Genomic DNA, 12,524 nt, shown 5'->3' with positions numbered 1-12,524 from the left:
GTGTTGCTATGGTGACCACTGATTTGGAATAAGGCGGGACTTTACCTAGCAAAAACGTATAGATAACCTGGAGCCAGTGGGTTTGGCAACGAATATGTAGTGAGGGCCAGCCAGAGAGAGCATACAGGTCGCAGCGGTGGGTAGTATATGGGGCTTTGGTGACAAAACGGATGGCGCGATGATAGACTACATCCAGTTTGCTAAGTAGAGTGTAGGAGGATATTTAGTAAATGACATCGCCGAAGTCAAGGATTGGTAGGATTGTCAGTTTTACGAGGGTATGTTTGGTAGCATGGGTGATGGAGGCTTTGTTGTGAAGTAGGACGCCGATTCTAGATTTAATTTGGGGTTGGAGATGCTTAATGTGAGTCTGGAAGGAGAGTTTACAGGCTAACCAGACACCTAGGTATTTGTAGTTGTTTCACATATTCTAAGTCAAAACCGTCCAGAGTCGTGTTGCTATTAATGCAAGAGGGTGCGGCAGCAATCGATGGAAGAGCATGCACTTAGTTTTACTAGCAATTAAAAGCAGTTGGAGGCCACGGAATGAGTGTTGTATGGCGTTGAAGCTCGTTTGGAGGTTTGTTAGCACAGTATCCAAACAAGGACTAGATGTCTACAGAATGGTGTCGTCTGCGTAGAGGTGGATCAGAGAATCATCAGCAGCAAGAGCTACATCATTGATATATTCATAGAAAACAGTCAGCCCAAGAATTTAACCTTGTGGCACCCCCATAGCGGACATTAAGATTTGTATTAAACATGCTCAGGACATATGCACGGATGGCAGTACAATTAGTCCTATAGCCAGCCTACTAATCCATAAAGGAAAGCCATTAAAACAAGTCAAATGTATCTTCTCAAAATGTAGATATATTCAAATGCTTTTTTTCAATTAAGTGTGTTTTATCACTGGACAGGGCTGGCCTGGTTTGGACAGGGCTGGCCTGTTTTGAACAGTGTACTTTGAGCACCTATACAACTTCCGTTCCAACCATGGAGATACTATTACATTATTAGAATTGCTAATTCTACGCTTCCAACCCATCTATGAAATTGTGTTCCACAATCAATAACGTATTAGGAGTAATATTCGCCGAATAGAATGCAAAAGTGCACAGTGTATTCTGTTATCATGAAATGCATTGCTCCAATGTAATTATTTGCATAGACATGTACGAAAACTGTTCACTGTCTTTACGTTTTTCATGATTCATTTCACAATAGCATAATTAAGAGTCACCCGTTGAAAATTGGGGCTTATCAAGGGAATCATTCAACCTTCTTCACAGTGTTTTCCCTGTACACCAAGTCAGAACCGAAGGATTAAAAAACGGGGCATATAAGCAGACAATGAACGATCTAAAAATATTCGATTACTCAAGAAAGCAAAAAAGAGACCATTTTTGTATGCAGCTTTATTAACTCAATGATTGTTGTTGTTTTTCTACATTGTTTACAAACTGATATGTGAAACTTATTGATGCCAAAATAGCAAGTAAAACAGGCAACAACAAAAAAAAGTTAAACAAATGTAATTTTTCTGCTGTTGTGGCTAAACTTTTTTTGTTGTAGTTAAACATATGGGGCTCAAAACAGGTGGGGTACGGTTGGAAAACCGGTCGCCACTGGGTGGGTCCAATATCAAATGCTCTCAAATAGAGGCTAAATGAATCTGAGCAAATTGTAAATCACCACAAATAGGATGCATTTTGCTGCCACAAATCACATATGAAACTGGGAACTTCCAAGCGCCTTTGTGGTGTCATAGGACGCCTTGGCAGCGCACCTGCTGTGGTTGAGTTGAGTGAAGACATAAAATATATATATATATATTGTGTGCTCTCCAGGAACATAGCGCATGCGCATGGGAGATCACGCGAGTGGAGGTTCGCGACAACCTGGTGCAGTTCAAGAAATTCCTCGACAGCAGAGTCAAGCCATGAGGAAGAAGAGGTCTGTTGGAAAACCACATAATCATCATTGGAGACATGTGACATGTTTCTGATCCCGGCTAATAGATTGACAGCTGATATATTTACTGACTGAATTATTTATTTATAAGCATGTGAAGGCTATGAAGTTGTTCCTTTATAATGAAATCAAATAATTATTCTCTCATCATTTTTATTTATTCGTTTATATATTCAGTCATTCATCCTTTCATTGTTTCATGCATTCATTTGTTTATAGACTGAATTTTTAAAGGAGCAGTCTGCTGTTCAAACAATACCAAAACGGTCAATGAACCACTATTTTTCTCAATAGCTGTGGATTGGAGAAAAGTAATCATTGTCAAAGAACTAAGGATGAAAGGAATGTCCATCTACGAGATTAAAGTTATGGGCTAGTTTGAACTACATTTGGAAGCTGTACCTTGTTTTACCTACGTGTTTTACCTACGATAATGTTATCACAACACATTGGTAAAGTGGTTTATTCTTGCAGGTCTGCTAGTCTCCCCGAATGACGAAAAATTCAAATATTCATGTTAGCCTTTAAATGGTTGAGTATCTACCTGACTCTGTTCTGTTCTGCTTATACACGGCAGCATCTGAACTGTGCATGTGGACGCAATTCATGCACTAGTGCGTTATTTTTGCACCTGTCCACTATTTGATGTGCAAAATTTGATACTCAATATATCTCATTATTAGACCTCAATTTATTTTATTTTATTATAGGACGTTTTATATAACCAATGCCTTCACTCTCTGTACCACAATGTTTCATTTATGGATACTATTCCAATACAGTTCAGTTTTTGATATTGATATGACTTTATTTCAGGGTGGACAATTTCCAGTTCTGTTTCCGTAAAGAAAAGTCGAGCGCATGTTTCCAGAGCATGTTTACAAGAACACACAGGTAAGATACTGAAGTGTATCATGTAGCAAGATTTGGATAGAATCAACTAGAGAGTTTGATGTTTTTCCATTTCAAAATGATAAATTGGAAGTTTAACCATGGAATTTATGAGACATCCTAATGCCTAAAACGTTTTTCTTTCATACAGGGCGAGGACGTCTCTGTGAATGCATTAGAGGCTTTGGAGTATATGGCCCAATTATTTAACAGCCTGACTCTTGTCACATGGAACAAAGAAACACTGAACCTGTTCAAAAACAGATGACCTAGTTAAGTTAAGAAATTGGAGGGATGCGTAAGTATGATCCCGCATCTTGTAGCCTAAGTTATATTTGGGGGGCAGACAATAATTAGCACAGGTCTTTATTTTGTGATTTAATCTAAGCGATATATTTTTTTTATGTACTTTTCTTAAGACGGAACTAATTCACTCACAACCATTTTCTATTGTCTTCAGGTCGGGTTTGGTGCTGGAGCATCCTCTGGAGATGGAGTGTCAGTGACTTCAGGCAAAGGGTCTCTGAAAACGTATTTCAACAAGCTGAACACAATCTTGATACAGAAGGTTTCCAATATCAAATGCACTCGAAAATAGGCTAAATTAATCAGAGGAAAAGTTCTAGATCACCACAAATCGGAGGAATTTCGCTGAAACTTGGAACTTCCAAGCGCCGTTTTTTTGTGTGTCGTCGGATGCGTTGGCGCAGCACCTGCTGTGGTTGAGTTGACTGAAAAAAATGCATGTCTTGTATGCGCTCCAGTAAAAAAGCGCATGAGCATGTGAGATCGTGGGAGAGGAGCTTCGCTACAAACTGGTGCAGTTTTAAAAATTCCTTGACACCATGGTCAAACTGTGACGAAGTCGACTGCAGAGTCAAGCGGTGAGGAAGAAGCGGTCTGTTAGACAACCTCATAATCATCATTGGAGACATGTGACATGTCCTTGAGGCTGGCTAATAGATAGATGGATGATATTTTTACTGACTGACTGATATGTTTATATGTGAAGGCTTTGTATTTATGTATTATAACACTATTAAATGACATAATACATGCATCTATTATCATATAGTTTTTTTCCATTCATTTATATATTCAGTCATCCATTTATTCATCCATTCAGTCTCATGCATTCATTTGTTTATAGGCAATCTACAGTTAAATTAAACACCATAGTGGTCACTCAACCACTATTCTGGGAAATGAGGGATGTGGGTCGAGAAAAGTAACCGCTGTCAGAGAGCTATTGATTCAAGTAATGACCATCCAAAAGATCAACATTATAGTTTCAAATACATTTTTAAGCTATACAGTGTTTGTTTAGATGTATATTGTCTCAAACAATGTAATAAAAAAGTACATTTTGGGTTCTGTTGAGGATAAGACACGTGAACTGAGCTCATTGTGCCTTTAAAAGTTATATATTATCCAAGAGTCAATGGGTAGCCTGTGTATCATTCAGTTAAAAGTCCTAAATTAAATGTAGCATTCGCAGAAATTGCCCCTTTAACTAAGCATATCCAAGACGATGAAAAATAGTGTTATTAGGAATTAGGTATTTTTCTACTAAACCCACGACAATGTTATCAAAACACATTAATTAGCACATTGGTTTATTTAGTCTCTAGTAAGTAATAAATAGTCAAATGGTAATGTTAGCCTGATTATTCAGATACAGACGTCATCAAATGCTGGATGATTTCTATTTAATCATCAGTTATTATCAACAGTTTCATTCGAATGTATCGACATGAATGGGATTAACGACAGAAGATGCAAACAGAACGAGATCCATTTTAAATCATCATCTCTCACTCCCTCTGTCACATTCACACGCACGAACGCGTGTCACATAGAGTGAGAAACACACAAACATGCTAATAGCAGGTTTGTGATTAAAAAACAAACATTGTAGTAGGTCTTCCCTTAGTTCATAAAAGTGCTATTAGATAAATATTGGTGTTTATAAAGACATAAAGAGGTCTACTGCACGCATTGTAAAGTTAAGGGGTCGATTATCTCTCTCTCTCTCTCTCTCTATTCTCTCTCTCTCTCGCTCTCTCTCTCTCTCTCTATGAGTTCTTTTTTTAACCTACTTAGGAAAATGTTCCTCCTATGAAGGAAAACTCGAAACATGATGAGAGGGAAGTGGAGCACACGAAAAGAGAAATCCGGTCTTGCGGTTCACTTGGCAAAACTTTCCCAAATTCATTCATTTCAACTCTTAATTTAGCGAGACACCCTTTCACTTTTTGTACATCCATTCAATCCTCACTATTTAAGATAATCCGCAGATATGGGATCAGAACACAAACCAAATTCTGACTGGAGGAAATTTGCAATATACTGGCAACAGGTAAGTCAACAACATGCTATCATTTGATCATTGCTTCGGGCTTCAATTAATTAATTATTTTCAGGATTATATTCAACTAACAATGACCATCTGTTGCAGATCATCTAACTACCATAAGAATGGCAATTCAGACTATCACTTGGATGAGCGCCTTCCTCTGCCTCGCGCAGGTTTTCTCGATGCCCATGCCTTGCCAGCTACAAGGACAGCTGGTGCGAACAACCCACAACCTACTGAGAGACATGGTAGATTTTATAAATTACTTTTGACTTGAGATGTATTATCCAACTATGTTTAACTGAATAGCTCAACATGAAAAATGTGTTTTCTCCTTCTTTCAGGGCGGTCATTTTCCTCTGGAGTGCCTGCAGGAGAATGTCTTCATGGCATTCCCAGCCACCTCATTTGCAACCTCCGGGGCGCCACAGGTAAGGGCAAGCGAGCATATTCAAGAGTTCTTTACAGCATGAAAGAGTATTTGCAACCGTTAGGATTAGAAAGTAGAACACTTTACACGGCCATTTATGTTAATTGAAATTATTGTTGTTGTCCGTTTCAGTTGAGCAGCAGTGCTGCTAAGGCTATTTATGAGACATTGAAGAACATCGACACATTGTTCGGAACTGACGAACTGCCGACAATGTGGGACCAACAGAAGTTGGAGTATTTTCAGAACATTATCTACCGTCAGATTGAAGAGAGCGAGTGTGTGAGTACCTACCTAGGCCAATACAGATAGCTTAACTGTTTAAGTGTGGTATGGTGACATTTGAATTATTTTATTCTTGTGTCAGATGATGGGGAGTGTGGTTATCTAGTCAGGGCAAAGATGCTGAATACCTACTTTAGGAACATCGCGGCAGTCATAAAATAAAAAGTAGGGTACAAGCAAATGCACTATAATGGATGCATTTTAATTATTATTCATCGCCTGCCTCTTTCCTCCTTTCTGGCAGATGAGCAGTGTGGATACAAGTGATTATCCCATCAGGGCAGAGGGCCTGAAGACATACTTTGGGAACATTGCAGCAGTTTTAAAAGAAAAGGTAGGATATAGGTTGAAAACAAATAGACACTTTGTTTTGATAATATCTCTACATAGGATAATATTGCCCTAACAATTTATTTTTATTTTCACAGAATTTCAGTTACTGCGCCTGGGAAGTGGTTCGAAAAGAACTCCTGTACACCCTAGAATTCATTCTGAAACACAACTCTGACAGCCTTCTGTGGTCCAACAGAACATGAATTTGAACTTGCAGATCTTTTTTTACTAATGTGTTTTACAATTGTGCTTGATTTTTAAAGCCTTCTATTCTACAATCATGCAATGTGCAATGTCAAACAGCAATATGATACATGTATTTATTTATGTATTTATTTATCAAGGTTATTTATTGATGTAGGCCTATTTATGAATCTATTTATCTATTTGAAAATCGTGCCTTTTGTTGCTCTTCATCAAATGTTAAGTTAATAAAATAAAAAATACTTTTAAATATTGGTAATCTCAGTGCTCATTCTGTATCCAAGTCCAAGGTGTGATTTTATGTAGTTATTTTCTATTTCACCTTTATTTAACCAGGTAGGCCAGTTCAGAACAAATTATCATTTACAACTGCGACACTGCCAAGATAAAGCAAAGCAGTGCGACAAAAGCAACAACACAGAGTTACACATAAACAAACGTACAGTCAATAACACAATAGAAAAATCTATGTGCAGTGTGTGCAAATGTAGAAGAGTATGGGAGATAAGACAATAAACAGGCCATAGAGGCAAAATTATTACAATTTAGCATTAACAATGGAGTGATAGATGTGCAGATGATGATGTGCAAGTGGACATACTGGGGTGCAAAAGAGCAAGAGGGTAAGTAATAATATGGGGATGAGGTAGTTTGGTTTGCAATTTACAGATTGGCTGTGTACAGCTGCAGTGATGTAAAGCTGCTCTGACAGCTGATGCTTAAAGTTAGAGAGGGAGACATGTGTCTCCAGCTTCAGTGATTTGTGCAATTAATTCCAGTCATTGGCAGCAGAGAACTGGAAGGAATGGCGGCTAAAGCAAGTGTTGGCTTTGCGGATGACCAGTGAAATATACCTGCATATACCTGCTGGAGGGCGTGCTAAGGGTGGGTGTTGCTATGGTGACCACTGATTTGGAATAAGGCGGGACTTTACCTAGCAAAAACGTATAGATAACCTGGAGCCAGTGGGTTTGGCAACGAATATGTAGTGAGGGCCAGCCAGAGAGAGCATACAGGTCGCAGCGGTGGGTAGTATATGGGGCTTTGGTGACAAAACGGATGGCGCGATGATAGACTACATCCAGTTTGCTAAGTAGAGTGTAGGAGGATATTTAGTAAATGACATCGCCGAAGTCAAGGATTGGTAGGATTGTCAGTTTTACGAGGGTATGTTTGGTAGCATGGGTGATGGAGGCTTTGTTGTGAAGTAGGACGCCGATTCTAGATTTAATTTGGGGTTGGAGATGCTGGAAGGAGTCTGGAAGGAGAGTTTACAGGCTAACCAGACACCTAGGTATTTGTAGTTGTTTCACATATTCTAAGTCAAAACCGTCCAGAGTCGTGTTGCTATTAATGCAAGAGGGTGCGGCAGCAATCGATGGAAGAGCATGCACTTAGTTTTACTAGCAATTAAAAGCAGTTGGAGGCCACGGAATGAGTGTTGTATGGCGTTGAAGCTCGTTTGGAGGTTTGTTAGCACAGTATCCAAACAAGGACTAGATGTCTACAGAATGGTGTCGTCTGCGTAGAGGTGGATCAGAGAATCATCAGCAGCAAGAGCTACATCATTGATATATTCATAGAAAACAGTCAGCCCAAGAATTTAACCTTGTGGCACCCCCATAGCGGACATTAAGATTTGTATTAAACATGCTCAGGACATATGCACGGATGGCAGTACAATTAGTCCTATAGCCAGCCTACTAATCCATAAAGGAAAGCCATTAAAACAAGTCAAATGTATCTTCTCAAAATGTAGATATATTCAAATGCTTTTTTTCAATTAAGTGTGTTTTATCACTGGACAGGGCTGGCCTGGTTTGGACAGGGCTGGCCTGTTTTGAACAGTGTACTTTGAGCACCTATACAACTTCCGTTCCAACCATGGAGATACTATTACATTATTAGAATTGCTAATTCTACGCTTCCAACCCATCTATGAAATTGTGTTCCACAATCAATAACGTATTAGGAGTAATATTCGCCGAATAGAATGCAAAAGTGCACAGTGTATTCTGTTATCATGAAATGCATTGCTCCAATGTAATTCTTTGCATAGACATGTACGAAAACTGTTCACTGTCTTTACGTTTTTCATGATTCATTTCACAATAGCATAATTAAGAGTCACCCGTTGAAAATTGGGGCTTATCAAGGGAATCATTCAACCTTCTTCACAGTGTTTTCCCTGTACACCAAGTCAGAACCGAAGGATTAAAAAACGGGGCATATAAGCAGACAATGAACGATCTAAAAATATTCGATTACTCAAGAAAGCAAAAAAGAGACCATTTTTGTATGCAGCTTTATTAACTCAATGATTGTTGTTGTTTTTCTACATTGTTTACAAACTGATATGTGAAACTTATTGATGCCAAAATAGCAAGTAAAACAGGCAACAACAAAAAAAAGTTAAACAAATGTCATTTTTCTGCTGTTGTGGCTAAACTTTTTTTGTTGTAGTTAAACATATGGGGCTCAAAACAGGTGGGGTACGGTTGGAAAACCGGTCGCCACTGGGTGGGTCCAATATCAAATGCTCTCAAATAGAGGCTAAATGAATCTGAGCAAATTCTAAATCACCACAAATAGGATGCATTTTGCTGCCACAAATCACATATGAAACTGGGAACTTCCAAGCGCCTTTGTGGTGTCATAGGACGCCTTGGCAGCGCACCTGCTGTGGTTGAGTTGAGTGAAGACATAAAATATATATATATATATATTGTGTGCTCTCCAGGAACATAGCGCATGCGCATGGGAGATCACGCGAGTGGAGGTTCGCGACAACCTGGTGCAGTTCAAGAAATTCCTCGACAGCAGAGTCAAGCCATGAGGAAGAAGAGGTCTGTTGGAAAACCACATAATCATCATTGGAGACATGTGACATGTTTCTGATCCCGGCTAGTAGATTGACAGCTGATATATTTACTGACTGAATTATTTATTTATAAGCATGTGAAGGCTATGAAGTTGTTCCTTTATAATGAAATCAAATAATTATTCTCTCATCATTTTTATTTATTCGTTTATATATTCAGTCATTCATCCTTTCATTGTTTCATGCATTCATTTGTTTATAGACTGAATTTTTAAAGGAGCAGTCTGCTGTTCAAACAATACCAAAACGGTCAATGAACCACTATTTTTCTCAATAGCTGTGGATTGGAGAAAAGTAATCATTGTCAAAGAACTAAGGATGAAAGGAATGTCCATCTACGAGATTAAAGTTATGGGCTAGTTTGAACTACATTTGGAAGCTGTACCTTGTTTTACCTACGTGTTTTACCTACGATAATGTTATCACAACACATTGGTAAAGTGGTTTATTCTTGCAGGTCTGCTAGTCTCCCCGAACGACGAAAAATTCAAATATTCATGCTAGCCTTTAAATGGTTGAGTATCTACCTGACTCTGTTCTGTTCTGCTTATACACGGCAGCATCTGAACTGTGCATGTGGACGCAATTCATGCACTAGTGCGTTATTTTTGCACCTGTCCACTATTTGATGTGCAAAATTTGATACTCAATATATCTCATTATTAGACCTCAATTTATTTTATTTTATTATAGGACGTTTTATATAACCAATGCCTTCACTCTCTGTACCACAATGTTTCATTTATGGATACTATTCCAATACAGTTCAGTTTTTGATATTGATATGACTTTATTTCAGGGTGGACAATTTCCAGTTCTGTTTCCGTAAAAAAAAGTCGAGCGCATGTTTCCAGAGCATGTTTACAAGAACACACAGGTAAGATACTGAAGTGTATCATGTAGCAAGATTTGGATAGAATCAACTAGAGAGTTTGATGTTTTTCCATTTCAAAATGATAAATTGGAAGTTTAACCATGGAATTTATGAGACATCCTAATGCCTAAAACGTTTTCTTTCATACAGGGCGAGGACGTCTCTGTGAATGCATTAGAGGCTTTGGAGTATATGGCCCAATTATTTAACAGCCTGACTCTTGTCACATGGAACAAAGAAACACTGAACCTGTTCAAAAACAGATGACCTAGTTAAGTTAAGAAATTGGAGGGATGCGTAAGTATGATCCCGCATCTTGTAGCCTAAGTTATATTTGGGGGGCAGACAATAATTGGCACAGGTCTTTATTTTGTGATTTAATCTAAGCGATATATTTTTTTATGTACTTTTCTTAAGACGGAACTAATTCACTCACAACCATTTTCTATTGTCTTCAGGTCGGGTTTGGTGTTGGAGCATCCTCTGGAGATGGAGTGTCAGTGACTTCAGGCAAAGGGTCTCTGAAAACGTATTTCAACAAGCTGAACACAATCTTGATACAGAAGGTTTCCAATATCAAATGCACTCGAAAATAGGCTAAATTAATCAGAGGAAAAGTTCTAGATCACCACAAATCGGAGGAATTTCGCTGAAACTTGGAACTTCCAAGCGCCGTTTTTTTGTGTGTCGTCGGATGCGTTGGCGCAGCACCTGCTGTGGTTGAGTTGACTGAAAAAAATGCATGTCTTGTATGCGCTCCAGTAAAAAAGCGCATGAGCATGTGAGATCGTGGGAGAGGAGCTTCGCTACAAACTGGTGCAGTTTTAAAAATTCCTTGACACCATGGTCAAACTGTGACGAAGTCGACTGCAGAGTCAAGCGGTGAGGAAGAAGCGGTCTGTTAGACAACCTCATAATCATCATTGGAGACATGTGACATGTCCTTGAGGCTGGCTAATAGATAGATGGATGATATTTTTACTGACTGACTGATATGTTTATATGTGAAGGCTTTGTATTTATGTATTATAACACTATTAAATGACATAATACATGCATCTATTATCATATAGTTTTTTTCCATTCATTTATATATTCAGTCATCCATTTATTCATCCATTCAGTCTCATGCATTCATTTGTTTATAGGCAATCTACAGTTAAATTAAACACCATAGTGGTCACTCAACCACTATTCTGGGAAATGAGGGATGTGGGTCGAGAAAAGTAACCGCTGTCAGAGAGCTATTGATTCAAGTAATGACCATCCAAAAGATCAACATTATAGTTTCAAATACATTTTTAAGCTATACAGTGTTTGTTTAGATGTATATTGTCTCAAACAATGTAATAAAAAAGTACATTTTGGGTTCTGTTGAGGATAAGACACGTGAACTGAGCTCATTGTGCCTTTAAAAGTTATATATTATCCAAGAGTCAATGGGTAGCCTGTGTATCATTCAGTTAAAAGTCCTAAATTAAATGTAGCATTCGCAGAAATTGCCCCTTTAACTAAGCATATCCAAGACGATGAAAAATAGTGTTATTAGGAATTAGGTATTTTTCTACTAAACCCACGACAATGTTATCAAAACACATTAATTAGCACATTGGTTTATTTAGTCTCTCGTAAGTAATAAATAGTCAAATGGTAATGTTAGCCTGATTATTCAGATACAGACGTCATCAAATGCTGGATGATTTCTATTTAATCATCAGTTATTATCAACAGTTTCATTCGAATGTATCGACATGAATGGGATTAACGACAGAAGATGCAAACAGAACGAGATCCATTTTAAATCATCATCTCTCACTCCCTCTGTCACATTCACACGCACGAACGCGTGTCACATAGAGTGAGAAACACACAAACATGCTAATAGCAGGTTTGTGATTAAAAAACAAACATTGTAGTAGGTCTTCCCTTAGTTCATAAAAGTGCTATTAGATAAATATTGGTGTTTATAAAGACATAAAGAGGTCTACTGCACGCATTGTAAAGTTAAGGGGTCGATTATCTCTCTCTCTCTCTCTCTCTCTATTCTCTCTCTCTCTCGCTCTCTCTCTCTCTCTCTCTATGAGTTCTTTTTTTAACCTACTTAGGAAAATGTTCCTCCTATGAAGGAAAACTCGAAACATGATGAGAGGGAAGTGGAGCACACGAAAAGAGAAATCCGGTCTTGCGGTTCACTTGGCAAAACTTTCCCAAATTCATTCATTTCAACTCTTCATTTAGCGAGACACCCTTTCACTTTTTGTACATCCATTCAATCCTCACTATTTAAGATAATCCG

General features: G+C 38.3%; 2 protein-coding genes across 2 annotated transcripts; both read left to right on the top strand.

Moving 5' to 3' along the window:
* The first annotated feature begins 1,861 nt into the window (after positions 1-1,861).
* LOC118938067 (interferon alpha-1-like) lies at positions 1,862-9,362 on the top strand. Its single transcript, XM_036939740.1, is given in 5 exon segments — positions 1,862-1,956; positions 2,823-2,868; positions 3,017-3,163; positions 3,326-3,433; positions 9,214-9,362. Coding segments are annotated over 5 exon segments (492 nt in total). The 3' UTR covers positions 9,310-9,362.
* On the top strand, positions 5,044-6,572 carry LOC118938271 (interferon beta-like). Its single transcript, XM_036940788.1, has 5 exons — positions 5,044-5,469; positions 5,566-5,652; positions 5,784-5,933; positions 6,181-6,270; positions 6,365-6,572. Exons 1-5 carry the CDS (start codon positions 5,344-5,346, stop codon positions 6,470-6,472), a joined length of 561 nt encoding a protein of 186 aa, XP_036796683.1. The 5' UTR covers positions 5,044-5,343; the 3' UTR covers positions 6,473-6,572.
* Positions 9,363-12,524: the final 3,162 nt, after the last annotated feature.

This window comes from Oncorhynchus mykiss, chromosome 13 (assembly GCF_013265735.2).
Source record: "Oncorhynchus mykiss isolate Arlee chromosome 13, USDA_OmykA_1.1, whole genome shotgun sequence".
Classification (NCBI taxonomy): Eukaryota; Metazoa; Chordata; class Actinopteri; order Salmoniformes; family Salmonidae; genus Oncorhynchus; species Oncorhynchus mykiss.
The sequence above is the reverse complement of the archived record's forward strand: the minus strand, read 5'-3'. Positions and strand labels throughout refer to the sequence as shown.

Excerpts from the sequence above, each read along its gene's own strand:
- LOC118938271 (XM_036940788.1), top strand. The coding sequence starts at position 5,344 with ATGGCAATTCAGACTATCACTTGGATGAGCGCCTTCCTCTGCCTCGCG. Across the intron at positions 5,653-5,783 it reads CAACCTCCGGGGCGCCACAG|TTGAGCAGCAGTGCTGCTAA; the intron begins GTAAGGGCAAGC and ends TGTCCGTTTCAG. Across the intron at positions 6,271-6,364 it reads CAGCAGTTTTAAAAGAAAAG|AATTTCAGTTACTGCGCCTG; the intron begins GTAGGATATAGG and ends TTATTTTCACAG.